At 39.3% G+C, this 24,566-nt stretch overlaps 1 protein-coding gene across 4 annotated transcripts in view; it reads left to right on the forward strand.

Moving 5' to 3' along the window:
• The window catches only part of ITPR2 (inositol 1,4,5-trisphosphate receptor type 2), a 526,334-nt gene that overhangs the window by 130,292 nt on the left and 371,476 nt on the right, over positions 1 to 24,566 (forward strand). For 3 of the 4 annotated variants that reach the window (XM_027129402.1, XM_027129406.1, XM_027129403.1), the window contains exons 10-13: positions 1,416 to 1,460; positions 13,213 to 13,364; positions 18,408 to 18,507; positions 19,042 to 19,202. In XM_027129402.1, the coding sequence (XP_026985203.1) occupies positions 1,416 to 1,460; positions 13,213 to 13,364; positions 18,408 to 18,507; positions 19,042 to 19,202 (458 nt within the window). The remainder of the gene's footprint in view (positions 1 to 1,415; positions 1,461 to 13,212; positions 13,365 to 18,407; positions 18,508 to 19,041; positions 19,203 to 24,566) is intronic. The other variant, XM_027129405.1, reaches the window with a different exon arrangement.

A 24,566-nucleotide genomic window follows, 5' to 3' on the forward strand; every position in this document is an offset into this window, starting at 1 on the left:
AAACCATATGCTTTACAAATGATCAGTGAGGACATCTTTTTGAAACTGTGTAGTCAGGTGGGAGTCAGGAGTTACGGATGCTAAGCAGCTGGAAATATGTGGGCCAACAGGCAGCATGTGCAGAGCTCATGCTTTCTCATTGGAATGACCCCTGAACGCCACAGTCTAACCCAGAGACATGTGTTCTTTTTTTTTTTTTAACATCTTTATTGGAGTAGAATTGCTTTATATTGGTGTGTTAGTTTCTGCTGTACAACAAAGTGAATCAGCTGTACGTATACATATATCCCCATATCCCCTCCCTCTTGTGTCTCCCTCTCACCCTCCCTATCCCACCCCTCTAGGTGGTCACAAAGCACCGAGCTGATCTCCCTGTGCTGTGTGGCTGCTTCCCACTAACTATTTATTTTACATTTGGTAGTGTATGTATGTCAATGCTACTCTCTCACTTCGTCCCAGCTTACCCTTCCCCCTCCCCGTGTCCTCAAGTCCATTCTCTGTGTCTGCGTCTTTATTCCTAGGTTCTTCAGAACCTTTTTTTTTTTTAGATTCCATATATGTATGTTAGCATATGATATTTGTTTTTCTTTCTGACTTACTTCACTCTGTATGAGAGACTCTAGGTCCATCCACCTCACTACAAATAACTCAATTTCGTGTCTTTTTATGTCTGAGTAATATTCCATTGTATATATGTGCCACATCTTATTTATCCATTCATCTGTCGATGGACACTTAGGTTGCTTCCATGTCCTGGCTATTGTAAATAGAGCTGCAGTGAACATTGTGGTATTATGAATTACCTCTTTTTGAATTATGGTTTTCTCAGGGTATATGCCCAGTAGTGGGATTGCAGGGTCGTATGGTAGTTCTATTTTTAGTTTTTTAAGGAACCTCCGTACTGTTCTCTATCTCTCCATCTGTTTGAGACATGTGTTCTTGTTTGTTAGTTTAAATAGTCCTCATGCATTAGCTGACCTAGCGGATATATAGATCCTCTTTTGCTTGACTTTCTTTTCTTGTGTGTATAGCACGTGGAGCATGATCTTGAATCACTGTTAAAACCTTCCTTTGGTCTACTTTTAGAAATCGGTGTCTGCATTATTGGTCAATAGCAGATTCTGTGGTGGGCAAAATGAACTCTCTTGAATGCTTCTTAAGAGGTGGTGAGACTGTCAGCTCTCACTTGTTCAAAAATGTCAACAGTTTGATACAAACAAAGGCCATAAATTTGGCATTTTAACTCTTGTCTCCTGTAACTAGGGTTTGAAGGTATTTCCTAACCGTTTCTTTCTTAGCCTCTTTTTATGTTAAACGTAGTTAAGTGTACAATAGTGTACTGGAATTAAAGATCACTGGTCTTGTTAATGTGCTTTTAATAGCAATTCAAAACTAGCTTTGTTTTTTGTTTTTAGCTTAACCCTGATTATCGAGATGCCCAAAATGAAGGAAAAAATGTGGTGAGTAGAATTGCTTTTTTCCCCGTCAAATACAAGCATGTTGTTTATATTTTATATGAACAAATTGAAAAGGTAGTAGAAAATTTGAAGACTAGGGCTCTGAGAGAGATTCTCCAAGTAGAGGCTGTGGATTGAAGATAAAAAGTAAATGATGATTTGGCTTAGATTATAAGAAGATGACCAGAAGTGGGTGTTTAGGGAGATTTCCAGCAACTTGGAGGCCACTTATGATAGATCGCTGAAGGCAACTGGATTTGGGAGGTATGGTGGGTCTAGGTTTAGTTTTCAGAAGTTCATAGAAATTAGGAAGGAGGAATGGAATTGTGGCATAATATTAAAATAGGACAACAGAACAATCCTTTTCAATTCAAAATAATTTGGTTTCTATTTATGGGGAGAAATTGTTCAGTAACTAGATAATTCTAATTTCTAATAATCTACAGTGCGCTACTCAAAAAAAATTCGCAATCTTTTTTTAAAGCCAGTTTTCATTATAAATACTTATTATTATTTATCCTGCTCATCTCATCATAATTTGGAAAGAATATGACTTAACAATGACAACATGATTTAATTCAATTAAAAAATTCATAGAGGAAGGGAGCTACCAGTGGGGATGGGGGTGGGTTATGGGTGAAACTGTATGGTGATGGATGGCAACTAGACTTGTGGTGGTGGCCACTTTGTAGTATATAAGATGTCGAATTGTTAATGCTGTACACCTGAAACTTATTAAAAAATTCAGAAATTCAGGATATTTTGATGTGATCCAAATAAAGCCTGGACGATGCACTGGATTTTTTTTTTTTTGGTGTTTCCTATTATCAATCATTTTTATTATTGTTGTTATATCAATATTTTTGATTACTCCTGCAGCTACTGTCCACTGCTCCATGGTGTCTACTGCATTTTCTGTGTGTGACTCTCAGCAGGGCTGGATTTCTTTAAAAGCAATTTAGCCAGATATTTTGATATAAAATAGACACAGTCTATAATACAGTTTTGTTAGGAGTTTTGCCATCCCTTTTGGAATGGGTAGGTATTATTACTGCATCACCCCAAATTCTGCTCTTTGATAGAAACTGTTGGAATGTTTCATTAAAATGAGTACTGTTGTACATTGGCGCACAGATTTACGTTTTAGGAGGATATGGGGCAGATGGATCAAATAAGAATTTCTGGACCTGAGTCAACCCTGTTTGACTCCTCTCTCCATATGATTATCATGTTTACAATAGAAATAAGCGAAGTATCAGGTCACTGACCCAGTGAAAACTTTAATTTGTGTCAAAATGTCTTTAAATATAGAAGTAGGTTTGTTAGATCCATTGGATCTTTTATTTATGATTCAATTTTATGTGTCTGTGTGGGCTTTTCTCCCCCTGGTTTTCAAATAGCTGCAGCAGGACTGTTGGGTCCTTACCTTCCTATGATTTAGGAAAATGCTATCAGTAGCCATGTTTAAAAAGCAAAGTGTGAATCATAGTTTCTTTGGTTCTTCCTATAAGCTTGTCGATGGTCTCAATGGTTTCCGGCCAGAGACCACCAGGAAAATACCCATACAAGTGGCGTTTATAACTCACTGCACGCACACTATGGGGAACCGTGCTGCTTCTGAGTAAGAAGGTGTTAGAAAAAACGTCTTATAGGAATTGGGCTTGTGCGATTGATTTTGGGGAAGATTTAAAGAAGTGGGGCTTTGCTGTGGACGGGAATGCTGTTAGGAAGAGGAGGTATCTTAATACATTTTATCTGTGGGTAGGGCAGGCTACATCTGTAATTGCTAAAGAGGCAGCAGTCGCTCATATTCGCTAGAGGACAGGAGCAGGATTGTCATTTTTTGTGGCTTGAACAACGTTCACAGTCTGTCGGTGTTCAGATATGGTAAGGGAGTGGTGTTGTTTTGTCTTGATCCATTCCAGTCATGAAGTGACCTTGTCTGGTGTTGCTGTTTTGTGAAATTGTCCATATTCACCAGGAGAACACCGTGGCCCAGCTTGAGTGTCAGGCCAGCTCCTAGCAACACCAAGGCCTGGCTCATCCACCAGGCCAGCTGTCGGATGTCGGGGACTGCTTTTCTCTTTGTCAAGGTTCATTTCTGTGATATTCTATGTGACTTCTTGAGCGTGCTGTCGAGACAGCGGAGCTCTACTGTAGCACCACCATGAACTTGTGTAGCCTTGGACAAGTCAGATAGCTTTCCTGAGACTCATTTTCTTCACCTGTCTGATAGGATGAGGATGTTTGCCCTACATCTCTCACCTGCATGCCATGGGGATAAAATGCCAGCAGACAAATGGGAAACTCTCTGAATAAAAGATGTTCGTAGGCTAAAAATGTAAGTTGTTTCTATTCAAAGGTCATCATATCAAAGCTTCAAATTGTGCAATTGAATTAAATCTCTGGCTCGTCTCCTTTTGGCTACATACCCTTTGGAGATGCTACCGATCATTCTGGGCAGAGCTGAGCGGGAGAATAGAGTGAATGAAGGGTTATGGAGCAGCGCAGAGCATATAAATAAGTAATAAATCCATGGTGAAGTTTACTCTTTGCGTTAATCAAGCTTTTGATTAGACTTGCTAAATATTTTTCCTTTGTATTCTGAAGTACAGTTTCTTTATCCTCCTCTAAAGGTGAGAAAGAGGACTCTTCTGTTTAAGCAGTGTTACTAGCAATACTTTAATTGCATACAACATAGGTGGGTTTGCTTTTGCTGTAGCATTTTATGACTGGATCTCATCTGTCATCTCAGAGACACATCCAACTGGAGACATCTGATTTCCTTCTCTCTAAAACCCCTAGCTTGAAAGTAAATAAAACTGAGAATATGGAACAGTAAAGCTAACAACATGGCTTCTCATTTTAGACACCATTTACCATCTAGCAATGATGATGTTTCTGTCTAAAAAAGAAAACAGAGGAGCGTTTAGAGTGTAGCCTGTGAAAAATGAAATCAGTTTCCCAAAACAATGCTATCTCACCTCAGATCTGGGTTCCAGTAACACTGAGTTCCCTGTGACCATGCTAATTATTTTCTTTCCTCATTTTCCATATGTTGTCTATTTAATATCCAGTTAATATTTTTCCTGTAATTTAGAAACCTTTATCACATGTTGCCTTCCATTTTTGAAGTTTCAGAGGTTAATGGATAATACTGCTGAAATGAGGCGGAGTGTGTCAGAGCTCCCATTAAGACCCAAATAGCTGTATTTATTCTACAAAGAAGTCTATTATTTCCAATCTTACAAATGTACAGCATCCACAGGGACCCTGTAAATATTGGAACTGTGTCAAGCCCAGCTGGGAACCTGAAAGTCGTTAGTTTTTTCTCCGTGCAAACTGGCATCTTTTCAAATGGCTCTTTGAAGGAGACTTTTCTGGAATAACACCACCCATTTTAACATTACCTTATTTATGTGGAATGTGATCTGATTCTTCCAGGGAATGTCTTTTGTCTGTGCTGGGGATCCTCGGCCTCAGCAATACTGATATATTGATATTCGGGCCAGATCATTCTTGGTTGTGGTCGGGCTGTTCTCCGCATCGTAGGATGTGTAGCAGCAGCTCTGGACTCTACTCACTAGAGACCAGGAGTGGTCTCCCTGTTCTCCATCCCCCATCCCCTGCCCAAGTTGTGGCAACTAAAAGTGTTTCTGGAAATTGCCAGACGTCTCTGGGGAGCCAAACTCTCTCCCTTTGAGAACCATCCGTCTTTGTGCAAAAACATACATTAAACAGAAATGTTCTAGGAAGCATGAAACTTTGCTGAAATAGACTTGAAAATTCTATTCTGTAGAATTTTTCTTTTGGGGGAGGGTACCAGATCCTGAAAGAAGACCCGCAAGTTTCTTTGTGTTTTACTATGTATTCGTCAGCGGTAAGATGATAAGGAAAAGAAAGAAAAAAGGGTCATATTGGGAATTAGTTTGAGAGCACCCGATTGTCAAGGAACCCTGGCAAGAGAAGAAGGGTTTGCAGCTTTAAATGGCAGGGTTGTGTCTGTTCCATAAAGTCTGCAGTGAGAGCCCCAGAGGGTCTGGACCAAAACACAGATGCCTACACAAAGTTATGCTGCCGTGGCCACAGGTCTGAATCGGCCCTGAAAACGCAGACATTGTTTCTTACCGAATGTCTCTGGCTCTTCACAGCAGAACTGCTACGTGATGTCTCTGCTGAAAATGCGATGACTCACAAATGAGGCAACAGAGAAGGTGTAACAGTAGGCTCCCTGCTGTGCGCCGCGGGCAGGGCCCCCAGGAGCTAGAGAAGCTGGCGAGCCATTAGCATCCTCTGGCTTCTCATACAGGATTTTCAATTTGTATAATCTGCGAGACTGTGTGCCTTTCCTTCCAAGTGAAAATGCTAGTTTTCTAAAAGCCCAGCAGACTAGGTTAACATTCTGCAGCCCTTCATTCCCTAAATTGAGAGTGTTTTGGAGACTGAGATGCTGTTAAATTTCACACCTGTTTAAGCTCTGTTGTACCTTAATGTCTTTTCATGATGCAAAGAGGGAGGGCAGTGTGCTTCTGTAATTCTCTGCAGAGAACTAGTGTTTTGGGGTCTTTTTTCTTACTTAAAAAGAGATGTGGGTTCATAAACAAAAGCCACAAGCACACAATTTTGAACAGAACTGCATTCATATTGTAGAAATATAATATGAATTTTCTTGATATTGAAGCTTGATCCATTTATTTAAAAACTGTATGCTTATAACTCATTATTCATATTTTATTATTTAAAAAATTCCAAGGGGCTGGCTTGAAGTTTACTGTCAAACTGCTATGACAGCTTGTTAAGCAAATTAACAGAGTACAAGAGATTAATAGCAGAATGCTTAAGACTATAGCACTGTTTTAAAAAACTTCTAAATGTGTTAGAAGCTCTTATTCACACATAAACAATTGTTATGCTATTTATAAATGGAACTTATCTATTCATTAAAGCTTTTTTCCTCAAAGACCTAAGCAAATTATTTGGGGGTACATTCCACTTATCCTAGGTAATTAAAATTAAACCACAGGTCTTAAATAGTATGAGTAACTTAGAGTGACCTCTTTTAGCTAGCCCTAATAAGTGAGGTTTCTCTATGGAATAGATTTTTATTTTTCACTGTAAGAGTGTCAAAATAGAGAGGGCTTTTGACTATTCTTATCAGGATCCCACGGGGAGATATTACCAAGGGGGATGGGGTAGGAGGGCAATCTCTTGGGACCTGAATCTGCTCGCCTTTTATAAGTCTAGAAAATTCATTTTATTAGCCTTTCGAAAGGGGGAAAAGGACAGTGCATACAGGAGGATTGATTCCACTAATGAATTCACAAATGACTGATGTATAAACCACAGTGCCAACTGTCAGTTGCTAAGTAGATCTAAATCCTTGGGTCAGTTAGTGCATTTTCCCTGAAGGAAAATCTATATCAAAACCTAAATTATGATTAGAAGATTGGCGTGGAGAGCTCAGGAAATTAGATGACACACATGCCTTTCAGGGATATGGAATTCCTCCAGGAAAACTGGAATACTAATTTGTTTCATCTACCCTAGCCTGCGGTGAGAGAAACTGTCAAATTCTTGTTCATTGACTCTCCGTTTGTTTAGGTTACATGCTTATCTTCTGTTAATAAAGCCTTTCTTCAAATATGGTTCAACGTAATTGATTAGATTTTATTTTCCTTAGCTAAAATCATATTTTAATTGTGCCTTTCTAATACTCCATTTAAACCACTTGTGCTCGAATCCCTGTGCCTACATATTCACAAAAATCCTTTGAGTTTTTTTCTACAACTGACTGATCTCGTCCATTATTTCTGCATTCTTACATTCTGAGGCAATCTTCCCTCACATGTATTAATAACACTCATTATGTTGGTGGTTCTTTCTTTTGGCTGCAGTAGCATTGCCAAATCCAGAAAAGAGCTCTTTCATAATATTTCTTTGTGACTGTAACTCTCCTCGTCTATTTCCCCCCACGTTTTCATGTTAAGATGTAATAAACAGCAAACTTCCTTTCCTTTCTTTTAGAATTAGCACTTCCTCTTCTTAAATCTCTCCCTTCCTCTTTCTCTGCCTTCTTCCTCATCATAGTGATTATGATCTTCAATTTCAGACGTCACCACCATTTTTACCATAGGGAAGGAGTTCATAGCTGCACGTGGTATTCTACTGGGCCCTATGTAAGAAGATTGTGTAGATCTTCTTAAGACCTTCTTGACTCAGTTGTTTGGGGTCAGGCAGAAGTGTGATTCCTGTGTCACCATTACATTTCAGAGCCTTCATGGAAAACTGCTCCTTTGCTATCCATATCTTAGTATAACACCTGGATTTTCATGTTGAGCTGCATGGCAGAGATCAACGCAACAGCACACTTTTTTTTCATTGTTTTAGTTAGTTTGTTCATTCGTTTGTTCCTTCCCTCCCTCCCCCTCTATCTCCCCGTCTCTCCCATCTTTCCTCCCTCCCCCCTCTCTTTTCTTTTCTTTTCTTTCCTCCCTTCCTTCAGTAGCTTTATTGAGATATAGTTTACATACCATAAGAATTCTCATGTTTAGAATTATAGATCAGTGGTTTTTAGTATGTTCACAGAGTTGTAAAACCATAACCACTATCTAACTTTAGAACATTTTTACCACCCCCGAAAGAAAGCCTGTATCCACTAGCAGCCCCTGGCAACCTGGATCTACTGTCTCTATGAATTTGCCTTTTCTGGACATTTCATAGGTGGAATCATGCAATATATGGCCTTTCTTTCATGGCTTCTTTCACTTAGCATAATGTTTTTGAGGTGCATGCAGGTTGTACCGTGTATCTGTACTTCATTCCTTTCGTGGCCAAATAATATTCCATTTGGTGCATGTACCATGTTTTGTTTATCCATCATTCGGATGATGGTTATTTCTGCTTTCTGGCTTTTATAAGTAAAGCTGCTATGAACATTCAGAGCAAGTTTCTGTGGGGTCATATACTTTCATTTCTCTTGGGTAGATACCTAGAATTAGAATTGCTGGTTATATGTTTAACATTTTGAGGAACTGCCCAACTCTTCCTAAGTGGCTATACCATTTTGTGTTCCTCTAGCAATATATGAGTGTTACAATTTCTCCACATCTTAACGCTTGTTATTGTCTGTGTCTTTGACTATAACCATCCTAGTACATTTTCCTAATTAGTAATGATATTGAGCACCTCTGCATGTGCTTCTTGGCCATTTGTATGTCTTCTATGGAGAAATGTCATCACATCCTTTCCTCAATTTTTATTTATTTATTTTTGGCTGTGTTGGGTCTTTGTTGCTGTGCGTGGGCTTTCTCTAGTTGCGGTGAGTGGGGGCTACTCTTAGTTGTGGTGCACGGGCTTCTCATTGCGGTGGGTTCTCTTGTTGCGGAGCACGGGCTGTAGGTGCACGGGCTTCAGTAGTTGTGGTTCGCAGTCTCTGTAGTTGTGGCACACAGGCTGTGTAGTTGTGGTTCTTGGGCTCTAGAGCACAGGCTCAGTAGTGGTGGCGCATAGGATTAGTTGCTCCGTGGCATGTGGGATCTTCCCGGACCAGGGATCGAACCCGTGTCCCCTTCACTGGCAGGCAGATTCTTAACCACTGCACCACCAGCAAAGTCCCTTCTCAATTTTTAATTGGGTTATTTGTCTTTACAGCTAGCTATTCAGTTTTAAGTGTTCTTTATATATTCTGGATACAAGTCCCTTATCAGATATATAATTTACAAATATTTTCTCTCAGACTATTTTTTTTTAATAGACACTTTTTAAAGAGAGTTTTAGATGCACAGCAAAATCCAGTGGAAGGTACAGAGGGTTCCTACATACCCCTGCCAGCACACAAGTACAGCCTACTATCAACATTCCTCACCAGAGGGGTACATTTGTTACACTGGTAAACCTGCCTTGACACATCGTTATCACCCAAAGTTCATAGTTTACATTAGGGTTCTCTCTCAGTGTTGTACATTCTATCAGTTTGACAAAAGTATAATGATATGTCTCCACCATTATAGGATCATACAGAATAGTCACACTGCCTTTAAACTCCTCTGTTCTTTTCCTATTCATCCCTCCCTCCCCCAATCCCTGGCAGTATATTCACAGTATATTTTTATTGTGTCCATAATTTTGCTTTTTCCAAGTATCATATTTGGAATCACACAGTGTGTAGCTTTTTCACATTGGCTTCTTTCAAGATGCATTTAAGGTTTCTTTGTGTCTTCTCATAACTTCATGGCTCATTTATTTTTAGTGCTGAATAGCATTCCATTGTTTGGATGTCCCACAGTTTATTTACCTACTCACCTACTGAAAGATTGCTTGGTTGCTTCTAAGTTTTGGTAGTTATGAATAAAGCTGCGGTGCAAGTTTTTGTGTGGACATAGCTTTTCAGTTCACTTGGGTAAATGACAAGGAGCACGATTGCTGAATCACATGGTATGGAATGTGTTTTGTGTAAAACCACTGAACTGTCTTCCACAGTGGCTGTACCATTTTGCATTCCCGCCAGCAATGAACGAGGGTTCATGTTGCTCCACATCCTCGTCAGCATTTGGTGTTGTCAGTGTTCTGGATTTTGGCCATTCTACTAGGTGTATATGGTATCTCATTGTTTTGAGTGATATCTCATTAGAGAATTTGCTATTCCCTAATGACATTTGATGTTGAGCATCTTTTCATGTATATATTTACCACCTGTATGTCATCTTTGGTGAGGTGTCTGTTCAGGTCTTTTGCCCATTTAAAAATTGGATTATTTGTTTTATTATTATTGAATTTTAAGAGTTCTTTGTATATTTTGGACACCAGTTCTTTATCAAATATGTCTTTTGGAACAGTTTTCTCCAAGTCTGTGGTTCATCTTCTCATTCTTTTGAGAGTGTCTTTCACAGAGCAGGAGAAACCCATTTTCATGAAAACCAGTTTATCAATGATTTCTTTCATGGAAATTGCCTTTGGTGTCATAGTTTTCTTGTACACTGCTATTTTTCTTCTAGTGTTCACGCTCATTTCCCTTTCTTTCTCCCTCCCTCATTCCTACTTTCTCGTTCCAGCTATTTCTCTTTCTTTAGACTCTTTCTCCCAACCCACTGTGAGAGTTGAAATATAGGAAATAAACAAAACTGTAGAAAGGCTGTCTAAACTTCAGTAGGGAATAATTAAAGACTAATGTTTTCAAGACCCAAAGGAGTAAATTACAAGTTATAGTATTTCACTAGACTAGCTGCTGCCAGAGGTTTATTTGGAAGAAGTCTTTTTAGCTCACAGATGATCTATAAAGATCCCTCCCAAGCTTGATATTCCATGAGCCTAAGCTGTTATGTTACCCAGGCAGTCTTCTTTCCTGACTTATTTGTCTGGCCAGACTACTCTTATTGGGTTATTTAAAGACATTTAGGTTTTCCTCTCTCAGGATGTGATGGTGTTTTGGCCCTTCAAAGACTGTTGTCTTTAGTTCACAGACTTCCATGCCCTCAACGCAGATCACTGTGAATCACTGTGAAATGGGTCTCCTGACCCATGAGAATTTTTTCAGAAGACCTAAAGAAAGTTCATTTTTTTAAAAAAATAAATTTATTTATTTTATTTATTTATTTTTGGCTGCATTGGGTCTTCGTTGCTGCACACGGGCTTTCTCCAGTTGTGGCGAGCGGGGGCTACTCTTCCTTGTGGTGGGCGGGCTTCTCATTGCGGTGGCTTCTCATGTTGTGGAGCACGGGCTCTGGGCGTGCGGGCTTCAGTAGTTGTGGCACGCGGGCTCAGTAGTTGTGGTTCGCGGGCTCTAGAGCACAGGCTCAGTAGTTGTGGCGCACAGGCTTAGTTGCTCCGTGGCATGTGGGATCTTCCCGGACCAGGGCTCGAACCCGTGTCCCCTGCATTGGCAGGCGGATTCTTAACCACTGCGCCACCAGGGAAGGAGGTTCTTAACCATGAGTTCATGCCTACTCTTTGAGGAGTGACTAATTCAGTGCTTAAGGGCTGCAGACCAGGCCGCTGGCTTTGGTTAATTTGGACTGAGGCGTGACTAGTTGAATATGGGGTTGAGCATTCACTATAGCACCCACTGCTCCCCTTGCCTTCCTCTTCCCCCCTCCTTTTTCCCTTTTTATTCCCTCCTCTCCACCTCCTCTCCCTCCTTCCTCTCTCCCTCTTCTTCACTCCCCCTTTTTTCTACTCTGGTCCTTCCCCCTCTCCATCCTCTTTCCTTTGCTCCTTCCCTCATCCTTCATCTCCTGTAGGTAACTGCACTCATGTCTTTATTTAAAGGAAATAATCTCATCTTCCTCTCTCTTAAATTTTTGTGGTAAGATTAGTGAGAACAGTCAAGGGAACGGGTTTGCTATTGTGAGAACTTTTGTATCAATTCAGAAGTGGGGTTTGCTTACTGCTTTTGCGTTTCCTTCTCTCCTATTTCCCTATACTCACTTCTAGTGTATAGTAAGTTAAGAATACCTTTTTCTGATGAATGAACACAGTTCACATTTGCTGGTAAGAAACAACTGTTATGGGGGTTAAACCACCTGGGGAGAGTTTTCCAGACCCCTGTCTTCATATAAGTCTGAACTTAGATCTCTGCAGAAAACATATAAATCAGAGATGACAAGAGCTACCAGATACTCCTAGCCTACGTGAGATTTAGCAGATAGAAATCCTGTTCCTTCTTAAGAACACTGGCAGTTCCTCTGCCCATTCACAGTTAACTGGTGCTACCCGTTTGTGCACCATTTACAGAAGACACCAGCATGAAACTGCAAGGGTTTACTGATCCAAGGAAAATGACTTTCACAGTCTTGGGATGGAGCTTCAAGTGAATGTTTTGGAATGAGCGGATGTAGGATTTCATTGTCATGGCAGCCTTTAAAGAAATGCTTGTCTTTGGATACAGATGGCTTTCATTTGCCTTTGAGCATCCCTTCCCACCTATTTTCTTTCAACTACCTGTGATGGTACAATGACAGTTTTTCTCTCTCATTTTCAAATTTCATTTGATTTAATAATTATATATAAGTAATTATATTTATGTACTTTACTACCAAGCTTATATTACATTTGCTGTATCATGTTTTGGTTTTCTTATACATCAGATTCTTCCATGGGACGCTGGAACTTGGGGAAGTTCGAGTGAAAATACATAATCATCAGTCTTGTGTTGTTTTTTGCTTCAAATGGTAGGAGTGTGCTAGAAATATTGACTGAGTTTCACATCATCTGAAGGCTTCTATTCCATTTGATTTCACTTTATATGCCATTATACTATGTTCTGGGATCTAATGGAATGAGCTGATGAACTGAATGGGAATGTTGCTGTTGATTCCCCCTCCCTCCAAGTTAATATCCCAATGATTTTTGGGAGTTAGGCAGGAACTCTGAAACACTTCCATGCTTACTCTTTAATTTATGAACTCTAGATGATTCAACACACTACTTCTTCTCTGTGTTTGTTTTAAATGTGGAATGGTCAAAATTACTACTGTGATAATAGGTTTAATACCAGGGAAGGGATCAAAACTATTGTGACTGGTAGTGCCTTGATAATTTGCCCAGGTCAAATCACCCCTCTGGAATGTGGGACTTATCACTGTTAATAATAATTACCTGAAAGGCTCTCAGGCCCGATCTGCTCTTTCTGGATGATGTGAACTGGACATCACTATAATCCAATGAAGAAATAAATGCAAATTTAAAACTTATCTTCCAATTAATTGGAGAGTTTAGTAAGAAACATATAAAAGTAAAAAGCCTTGTACTTCCTCAACAGAGAGATGGAGATCTTCCAACTGCAAAGAAGAAACGCCAGGCAGAGGAGAAGATCATGTACACTTTGGTCTCAGTCCCACATGGAAATGACATTGCATCCCTTTTTGAACTGGATGCCACAACTCTTCAGAGAGCGGACTGCCTGGTCCCAAGGTAAAAAAAAATATGGTTAAACAATAGTGTTTCTCTGAATAATTTTACTGGCAGGTAAGGAATAAAAATCATAATCTTAGTATAATTTTTGTGATATAAAGAGAGCAAGCATAAGTGAAGAACAAGAGTTAAAAAAAATCATTCCTCTTTTGTGAGTAGATTAACATAGTTTGTTTTATTCTTAAAAATAATTCAAATGTGCAGGAGAAAAGAAATTCTGAAAAATTCATAAGAATCATTTATTCTTATTACTTATATGGCCTGTGGTTACTAAAATAAAAAATGATCTAGAAGCATTTCCATTAATAGTCATGGCATTTATTTTTATTATGTCAAATTAAAAATTTCATTCACTCATCATCCACTTGTTCATTTATTTAGTCATTCAGTCAACAAATCTTTTTAAAAAGAATTATTTTATTTATTTGGCTGTGTTGGTTCTTAGCTGCAGCACTCCGGATCTTTGCTGTGGCATGTGGGATCTTTTGTTGTGGTGCACGGGCTCCTTGTTGTGGTGCACAGGGCTCCTTGTTGTGGCCCACGGGCTTCTCTCTAGTTGTGGTGCGGGCTCCAGAGTGCGCGGGCTGCTCCTTGTGGCATGCGGGCTTCTCTCTAGTTGTGGCAGGGGCTGCAGAGCGTGGGCTCAGTAGTTGTGGCATGTGGGCTTAGTTGCCTCACCGCATGTGGGATCTTAGTTCCCTGACCAGGGATCAAACCCGCGTCCCCTGCATTGGAAGGTGGATTCTTAAGCACTGGACTACCGGGGAAGTCCTTCTGTCAACAAACCTTCATTGAACATCAATTCCATTCCAGGCATTGCCCTTGGCATTGGGAAGAAAACCATGAGCAAACTGGTTATGAACTTAAATTCAGATGGGAGTGGGAGGCAATAAACAAATGAACATAAAATATAAGGTCAGGTAATAAGAACGCTTTGAAGAAAAATTGAAGAGTATGGGGAGTTCTATTACGAGACCTCTTGATTTAGGACATTCGAGAAAAGATCTGAATGATTTGAAGGGTCAGATCCTCTCCATATGGGAGAAGTGTTTCAAGCAGCAGGAACACAAAGTGGAAGAATCTTGAGATTCACTAGGTGTGCTGAAGGACCAGCTAAGAGACCAGTTGGCCCCCAGTGAGGGAGGGGAAAGGAGATTGTTAATGAGGGAGTCAGAACTTAAGGTAAGAGAGTATTTTACATTCTTTCACTTCGATTTGATTATTTTAATTAAGATTTTTTTGTTTTGCCTAGAGCTGTCTACTTTCCAGCAATAGCACTCTGATGTGATCTCTAGATGCACAGAGGAGTTTTGCCCATATATTCAGGTCTAGTGAAATGGTTCTAAATTGTCCTTGGTACAGCATGATTGTCTCAGCCTTGGGCAGATGGCAGTGGTTAGGCTGAAGGTACCTGCTCAAAATGCAGACATTATTGTGTAGGTTACTTTCAGGGCAGGTAAAAAGTTGCTGTACTAACACTGCCAAGAAACACTGCTCCTTGGACTTCCTTGGCTGTTTCCTGGCTGTTCTCATTCATGAGAAATGTAGCTCAGTCTACGGCCATACCACCCTGAATGTGCCCAGTCTTGTCTGATCTTGGAAGCTAAGCAGAGTCGGACCTGGTTTTTACTTGGATGGGAGAAATGTAGCCTGAATCTTGGCCTTATATGAGCCATCTCTCACTCTCTTGTACCAATAGAAGCCTGTAAAGAAATACCCTCTGAAGGTTTGGCCTGATGCAGGTCTTTGACCTTCTCTTCTGAGTATTGCATCTTAATAAATCCTTACTCTGACTATGCATTTTCGATTTTAACTCAGCAAGAATAGAGTCCTTCTTGAACTCTAACCAAGAAAGTTTGCTTAGGGAAACGATAGAAAGATCTTACTCTAATGTGACTAGACCCAAGACAAGCCCCTGAGCCTCACTTTATATGGAAGGTTTCATCTATTCCTGTTTCAGAACTGCTGAAGCCCTTCTCAGTATCGAACAGAATTTTGTATTAACATAGATTCATTTGTCATTAATTGTTTTAAAGCTAACACTAATGAACACTTAATAATGACTACTATTATAACTCTGGAGCGCTGGCTGTGTGCTAAGCACTGTGTCAGCTTCTTTATAAATGTCTTATTTAATGCTGGCAGCAACTCTTACAGATCAGGAACTAAGGACTTAGAGCAGTGCTTTTCAAGTTGGCTCTAAACTGGAATCACCTGGGCAGCATTGCGCCCTCTCCATGCTCTGGCTGCACCAAGACCAGTGAAATCAGAGTCTCGCGGGCAGGATGCAGGCTTTACTTTTAAAAATCAGTACCCAGGTGATTCCAATGCGGGGTCAAATACTTCTCAAGCTTTACACTCTGTGATCAGTGCTTCTCACACTTTAATGTGTACTGAACCACCTGGGGATCTGATGGCAGCTCAGATTCTGATCTGCTTGGTCTAGGGTGGGGTCTGAGGTCTGCATTGCTAACAGACCCTCAGATAATGCTGGTTTGTGGACTAGACTTTTAAGTATCAAGGGCTTGGAGCAGTGGTTCCCAGTCTTTGGTGCGCGTTGGAATATCTGGGCATCTTTAAAAAGTACTGATGCCTCCTCTTACTCCCAGACGTCCTGATTTAAATGGTGTGCGGTGCAGCTTGGGCAATAATAGGGTTGTAAAAGCTTTCCAGGTGATTCTAACATGTAGCCAAGTTGGGGAACCACTGGCTCAGTGTGATTAGGTCGATTGATCCTTGTCAAGCTCATGAAGTGGAATTTGATCCTGGATTCTGTGAACTCAAAATCTGTACTCTTAACCGCTATGCTACTGTGCCTTCATCTTTTAGACATTCCGATTACATCAAGATTTTAACAATGGATTTATGTGGTGTGGGTCCTAAAGAGTTACTCATTTCCAAAATTCTTAGAAATTGCAGGTTATTATGCTCAAATGTAGTCTCTTTAGCTTGGAACCCAGCCATCTAGGTTGACTCCATAAGCAGCTATAGAAGGTCCAGGAGTAAGAATAGGGGGAACGACACAGAGCTGAATAAGCTATGGCCTCACTTTCCAGATGCTTAAAATATCAATACAATGAGGAAGATAACTGAGTCCAAGTGACATCTCCTGTATAATTCCATGCAGAAGATAAGTGGTAATACAGAGGTATTTCAGGATTGGACCTTTGCTGATTATTTGGACAAGGATTGGACCTTTGCTGTTTTAGATTTTTGAAACAATCTCTATTTCTTTTTTTGCACTTAATTTATTTGAAACTTTGTTCACGTCTTGCTAAAGCATTCTAATATTTCGTTCCAAGTGTGATAGCGGTATAGCAGGCACCTCTGTGCAGGGCAACAGAACATTTATTACAAACATACCGTGTTTCACAGTGCTTTCCCCTGGAAGAGCAGACTCTATACTTTCTGGCGGCATTTTTTTCAGTCCTGTGGGTATTATTTCCTCTAGAATATGTTCTTTTATTTTACCTGATAGTCCACAAGGTGGATCTTTGCGGGGGTCTCTTTTAGAAACACCACGAGAGGGACCAGGTGTGGGACTACCACTGCATTCACCAAAATGGTCAGTTACCCATTCTCTAGCTACTGCTAACAAAAATTGCTTGTAAGACATTTTATTCAGTGCATTAACTCAGTCTCTATTTTATCTACTTTTATGAATGAAAAGAATCATGATGTTTGAGAATGAATCTCTTTCCCTGAAGTCCTTGGCGTTTTATTTGATTTTCCCTTATTGGCCTTAATGCTTTCTGCCTCATGTTATATGATTTATTTATCTTATCTTTCCTACTGAACTTTCAGCAACTTGAAGGCAGAGAACTTACCTCAGTGGTTTTCTTTTAATAGATACTTTATCCATTTTGTTAAAGAAATAATGATAATAGATTCACCAAAAATGATAATATTTGAGCTGGGTGAAGCTCTAGCTGTCCTTTCTTATGCACTCTCTCTCAGTTCACATATAGTTGATTCTTATTATTTCTGGAACATGAATTAGCAAATACTGACCCATTGCTTCTAAGGGAAATGCAGAGTTAGGTTCCTGCAAGCCTCTGGGCACAATATTTTTGTCAATCAATCAATACTCAACCTTATTTGATATGTGTTTTTGTTTAAAGACACCTTATTTAATATATATTGTTTCATTAGCGTTGAATTCACGGCCATCACCACTATAACTCATTCCTGAATGAAGCATCTCTTATATGAGTTATTTTCTCCATAATGCACATCACAGTCTTGCTGTAGAGGAACACAAGACAGCACTTCAGCACTATGCTTAGGACTGTTTTAAACAATGAATTCACTAACAACAGATAGTGAAAAACATGGCACCAAACAGACCACAGAAAGACACTTGTTGACAGTATGAGAGCAGAAACGAGAAGGAAGAGCATCGTGTTGTTCAGCCTCACTGGGAATGTGAGTGGCAGGGAATCAAATTGTTTGCCACTCCGTGTATGTCTGAGAATGACTTCCAGAGTGACCCAAGTATTGATTTTGGGGTTACGGATAAATTTTTGTGAGTAGGCAGATTCACAGGCATGGAATCTGCGATTAATGGGGATCGACTGCACTGTGTACTTTTACGTGCAGATGATTAAACCACAAAAGGGACTACAATCAGACAGCAGTTTTAACTCAGATGGTTACACAGTCAGTGCTTCTTACTCTAGTATGCATCAGAATTGCCTGGAAAGGCTGGTAAAATCCTGTTGGATCTCACCCTCAGAGCTTCTGAGTCAGTGGACTGGGATGAAGCCTCAGAATTTGCATTTCTAACTAGTTCTTAGGTGATGCTGATGTTGCTGGTCCAGGGACCAGATTCTGAGAACCACTGGTTTATGTAATAATACTGCATGCTTTGAAATAGCCTATAGTTCAGATAGTCCCTTTAAACCAGACTGATCTACACTTGAGTCAGTTACTAAGTCTAAAAATATATTTATATTCATATCATGTATGAAACTGGTAAATATGTTGTTATGTAAGTGTGCTAATTTTTTATAATCTGTGTTTTTAATACTATTTTTCTTTTAGGAATTCGTACGTTCGGTTAAGACATTTATGTACAAACACGTGGGTAACCAGCACTAGCATCCCCATAGACACAGATGAAGAGAGGCCTGTTATGTTGAAGGTAAATGTTGCCGAGAGTGGTTTACTTTTCAGCCAGATGTTGTGTGAATAGGATTAGGGGGTGACTGACATGTTCTTACAATTGAGCTTCACCAGTATTAGAGATTATTGCAATTAATTTCATCAGGCACTCGTGCCTACCGGTTGCTTTAAGTAGCTGAACTTAGAGGCTAGACTGCAGCCGGGCTGTGATTCAGGAAGATGTAGCAGAGATACCAAAAGAGTGGGAGTAGCATATAGAAAGGGAAGAAGATTCTAGGAGGGCATTTCCTCTCCTCTGTTGAAACTGAAGCAAAGAACATGTGTGAAAGGGATACATTTCTAGGCGGGCTTTGAAAACAAGGCAGGAGATGGGCACGGGAAATCTGTGTCCCTACGGCCTTTCATAGTGGACGATGCGTGTAGGAATTACTGTGTTTGGATTCTCTACTCCTGTTTTGTATCTCTTAAACAGTACTAAGGTGTGTCAGTAGTTGAAGAATATTGCATAGTTATTTAGTAAAACAACTAATCTCAGTGGAAAAACACATTGCAGATCGGAACTTGCCAAACAAAAGAAGATAAAGAAGCTTTTGCCATTGTGTCTGTCCCGCTGTCTGAGGTCCGAGACTTAGACTTCGCCAATGACGCAAATAAAGTGCTGGCGACCACAGTTAAAAAGCTGGAAAATGGCACAATAACTCAGAATGAAAGGAGGTTAGTGACTTTTAAAATGACTTTTAAATCATAGAGTCAGTTGTCAACTCTTGCAGTAGACCTCAGGTGAATGAATGACTCTAAGGGAATATGTAGAATGGTTTCCATAGCAGCACACCTGCTTCTGAATGAGCAGATCCCGGTGAGTGAATGAAAATGGTGACATTAAAATCTGGTGGAATATTTACTTTTTCCATTTTAGCTTGGCTTGAACACAGTTGTTTTTAGTTACTTTCTGGTCTTTCCTTTTAAATGTTTCGTAAGAGATGCCTTTTGCTGCACTTGATTTGATATTTGAGTTGGGAGTTCTAAAGGTCCTAAAAGAGGTTTTATGTTTTTTTCTTCTTACTTATTCAAGATACATTTCTCTGCTCAAGTACCACAAAACAAGCATGTTATATAATACCAGCAAACAATCTGCAAAGTGTACCTCTCTGCCCTTGTAACTGCCTCAGAGAAACTGGATCTTTGATTCTTCAACTCTGGTTTTGGAAATGAGTGAGACAGAGAATTATACTGATAGCTATCAGTCATTTTATCCCTAATTTATGTTGGTACCATGTTAGGCACCGTAAATATATTTCTCTAGTCCTTCAAACAGCCCTGAGATGGACATTACTCCCATCTTACATAAAGGAAAATTGAAAGGTTAAGCAAATTAGGTAAGGTCACACAGTAAGTGGGGGATTTAATCACGTGTGGTTTTAAAGTCCATAGGTTTCCAACACACCAGAGCACAAGCATTGTCTGTATTTCTCCACTTCATGGTCTGCTATATACCTTTCAATTTGAACAAGAAAACGCTATTTACCAATTTCCCAGGCATTCATACGTTGGAACTCTCATACACAGCTGGTGAGATGATAACTGGTATAAGCACTTTGGGACATAGTTTGACAGTAATGAGCAAAGTTAAAGAAGCAGTCTCTCCTCATGTAAGTGGAATCATGTAGTGTTTGTCCTTCTGTGACAGGCTCATTTCACTAAGCATAATGTCCTCCAGTTTTATCCACATTGTCACATGTGACGGGATTTCCTTATTTTTTAAAGTTGAATAATATTCTTAGGACAGTTTTCTTGTGCAAACTGTCAGGATGCTGAATGAAATAGGTGGGTACAGATGGAGAGGGAGGGCGCAGACTGCTGACATTAAAGTACTGACCTCCACATTCTGGTTCTCCTAATATCACAGCTGTGAGGAGTCAGAACCCAGAGAACGGCCGACTGCATGATTTGGTTCATTTTCTTAACTGCATATGTAATCTTCGGATGATAATAAAATAGATTATAGAAAAACTGAAAAAAAAGTTGAATAATATTCTATCATAGGTGTATATTGCATTTTCTTTATGCATTCATCCATTGATGGACATTTAGTTTCCATATTTGGCTGTTGTTAATAATGTTGTAAAATAACTCATAGAAACAGAGACTAGTCTGGTGGTTGCCAGGGGCTGGAGGGAGGGAGAAATGAGGAGTTTCTGTTTAACGGGTATGAAGTTTCATTTATATGAGATGAAGATCGGCTGTACAACATTGTGCCTGTAGTTAACAATACTGTATTATGCACATAAAAATTTAAAACGGTAGATCTCGCGTGTTCCTAACACACATGCACGCGTGCGCGCGCACACACACACACACACACACACACACACACAGAAGCAAGTAGTCCATGACTTACCAATTCTGCTCCTAGGCTGAACATTCTTGAACATCTGTCCAAAAGAAGTTTCTATATGTGTGCACCAGGACACATTTAAGAATGTTCAGCCTTAGTCTAAATAACCCCAAACTGAAAACTGTTAAATGTCCATCACCAGCGGAACAGGTGAATGCAGTTTTGGTATCGTCACATGGTGGTATACATATATAACAATGAAAATACATGACCTACATCGATGTACAACTACATGGATAAATCTAATAAACTTTAGATTGAGTGAGAACAAGACACAAATGTATTCACTGTAAGATTATGTGTAAAGTCCAAAATCAAGCAAAATTGAACTCTTTGGGGTTTAAGAAATTGGCAGAACTATAAAGAAACGCAAGGAAAGAATTGTCACAGAAATCAGGATGGTGTTCTCGGGGGGAGGGATTTGAGGAGACTTTTTCAATGTTCCACTTCCTACTCTGCGTGGTGGCTTGATAAGGTTTACGTGGTAAGCATTCCATAATGAAACACATATGTTTTATGAACTTTTAGATCCTGTCTTACAATACAAAGGAACAGAAAAATCCAAGTTGCTTCCTTCCAGCCGTATCAATAGAAAAAGTCATAAATATGCAAACCAATGGAATAGTTATTTCTCAGCTTCCTCTGTTCTTACCTCTGTTTCCCCCCTAACACACCTGCATTTGAAAACTACTCTTGTATATGCAATCGACCTCCAACCCCGTCGGGTGAAATGAATAAAGACCACAAGCTGAAGCAACTGCTCCCCTGTTCTGGACGACAGATAATTAAATATCAGAACTAAATTGTGACAGGCAATGGATTCCCATGTGTAGATACCACTTTTTTTATGTCTGTTATTTAGCTATTAACTCTGCTTTTGATGAATCTGTTTCTTTGTCTCTGTCATTGTCACATACGCGCAGAAATTTCCTCAGCCTCGCTAAAAAGTCTCCCTTGCTAAGTATTAAGGTGTTCCTTGACGAAAAGGACAAATAAAGATTGATTATGAGCACTCCGCCATTGCCGACTGTAACTCTTCTTCAGTTACTGCCGGAGAGAATCTTAACCTCTCGAGATGATTCTCAGGAAGGTGGTGGACCAGGACTGACCAGGGATCGTGCATTTTTATTCCCCCGCTATTTTAGAGTGAAAAACATCGTAGCAAAAAGAAGGTCTTACCTGAGAAATAGGAAGTTGCAATGATTGATCTTCATTTAGTAATTTGCAAAAAGCCACCTGCCATCAGAACTCATTCAAAGCTGCCTGGCAGTACAGGGGAGCTTATAGGCTTAGTTGAATGTGTTTATATTATCTTCTCAGTTTTAGAATTTGATATAAAATTCTTTCTGAAAATTCCACACAACTCTGACTCCCTCCCCTCCCCAGAGAATGAAGTTATTATTAGAGATTCTTTTACTCAAAACCATGAAGAATGTTACAAGGTCAAAGGGAACATGTTAGAATATAGGAGATCTGTCTGAAAATGCCTGTATTGTTCCAATCCTTCTTCCCCTACCTCCCCTCCCCTTTCATTCACCCCGGGAGTGGGCTCCAGAGGCACAGCTCCTGTGTTCTGCTCCAAGATCCTCAACCTCAGATATTTTTTTCGTGGAATTTTCCTCTGCATAGCTGCACCAACAAAATAGACAGTATTGGGAACACATTGGGGTGGGAGAGGAGAGAGGATGGAGGGGGGTAAATCCGTTCAGAGCTGGAGGAGGTGAGTCCTGCACCACGTTTTACCTCTGAGGGTACAGAAAAAGAGGTGGGGTTCCTCTGCTGCCTTTACAGTTCAGTGTCCATTTGTTTTCAGTGTTACTGAACTCCTGGTCCATGCCAGGCACTGGGCGCTGCAGCGTGTGTACACACAGTGCCAATGCAGTGGTGAACAGCCCAGACCCCAGCCAAGTCTTTCTGCAATTTGGGGGCTTGAGCACTGGTTCGAATTCCTTGTGATAGGATTTCAGGATCTAGAGCAGGGGTCATCCAACATGTGATCACCAGATCAGATGGCCTGATTCAAAGTTAATATTTTCCTATAGCAGCATCATCTCCCCTTGAATTTTTATTTGCCTGATACTACTATCTTGACAACAGCTAACTTTTGTTTAGTGTTTGACTAGATGTCTTATTTTCAATATCCATTTGTTTCAGATTTCCCGGTCATTTTGTTTTGTTAATGTCTCTTGTGAGCGGCTGAGAGCTGGATTTTTAAAATCTAATCTGATAGTCTATTTGAATTTGCTAAAGTTTAATTACTTTGCATTTGATAAATAATGTGTTTGGACTTAATCCCTATGGGTATCTTATTTTGTTATTTTCTTTCTTTAATGTAGCTTTTTTTCCCTTTTCCTCCACTTCTTTCTTGCTTTCTGTTAGATTGATGAAGTTTTTATTTTCTCCCTATTTTTCCTTTTCTTCTACTGGTTTAAAAGCTATAGATCATATTTCTATTCTTTCGCAAGTGCCCTTATGTTCTTGTCATACATTTCAACTATATATTCTTTCTTACAAAACTTGAAGATATTAAATATTTCTTTCTCTCATGGGAGAAAAATGCCTCAGAATGCTTTAATTATACACTGACATTCTACCTCCCATCATTTTTTGGAATAGTTGTCTAAAACCATAGTTCTGTGTTTATTCTTTAAATTACTTGTGTCACGTAAATTATGATGTATCACTTTTTATTACTGAAAATCCAGTTCCTAAAAATTTCTTTTAGTTATTAATTATATTTCTTAATGTACTTTACCTGTTGTTCTGTTTGCTTTTATTTCTTGCATCTCACTCCTGTCTGGGTTCACTTTTCTTCTTGCTGAAATTTGTTCTTTAGTCTATTCAATGAGGTTATAAATCTTATTAATCTTCATGTATGTGAGAATGTCTTTATTTTTCCTCCTATCTTAAGTGATACTTTATGTATGGAATGCTAGCTTGACAATTCTTTTTTTTAGTATTTTAAAGTTGTAATTTAATTATTTTCTATTATCTCTTGTTGCCATTAAGAATTGTTATTCTTTATTGGCATTTTTCTTTACTTTCTGATAATTTTCTGTTTTTTTTCCCTTTGTCTTTGATGTCCTAAAATTTCACTACAATGTGTTTACAAGTAACTTTTATTTTTGTTTTTCCCACTTGACATTTAGGGTATGCTTTTGATCAGAATACTTAAGTCTTCCTTCAATTCTGGAAAATTTTCAGCCATTTTCTTTCAGGTATTACTTCTTTGTCTTTTCCTCTTATCTCTCTTCTGGAACTCCTGTTAGGTGTATGTTGGATCCACTTAATTCATCTTCTTTATCTTTTAAATTTCCTTTTATAATTTGCCTTTTAGAATCTGTTGCTCTCTGGATCGAATTTTTCAATACTGTCTATATTGTAAGTCACTACTTTTTCTTAGAATGTGTGTATAATAGTTTACATTCATGAATTATATTTTTATTTAAATGATTATAATTTTATTTCTCAGATTTCTATTGATTCTTTTGCATAGCCACCTTTTCTTCATTTGTATCTGCCCTCTTTTATATATGTTGTCTTTTTTGGTATATAGTTATTTTCTTTATCTCTTTGAGGTTGGAAACACTTATTTAAAAGTGATTTTGAAATTGTTCTGTTACTTGAATTTTGTTGGTAACGAATTGGCCTCCTGATTTTTTAGTATGATGGTTGGCTTTCTT

This window comes from Aethalodelphis obliquidens, unplaced genomic scaffold (assembly GCF_003676395.1).
Source record: "Aethalodelphis obliquidens isolate GAN/ISIS:26980383/991018 unplaced genomic scaffold, ASM367639v1 scaffold36, whole genome shotgun sequence".
Taxonomy (NCBI): Eukaryota; Metazoa; Chordata; class Mammalia; order Artiodactyla; family Delphinidae; genus Aethalodelphis; species Aethalodelphis obliquidens.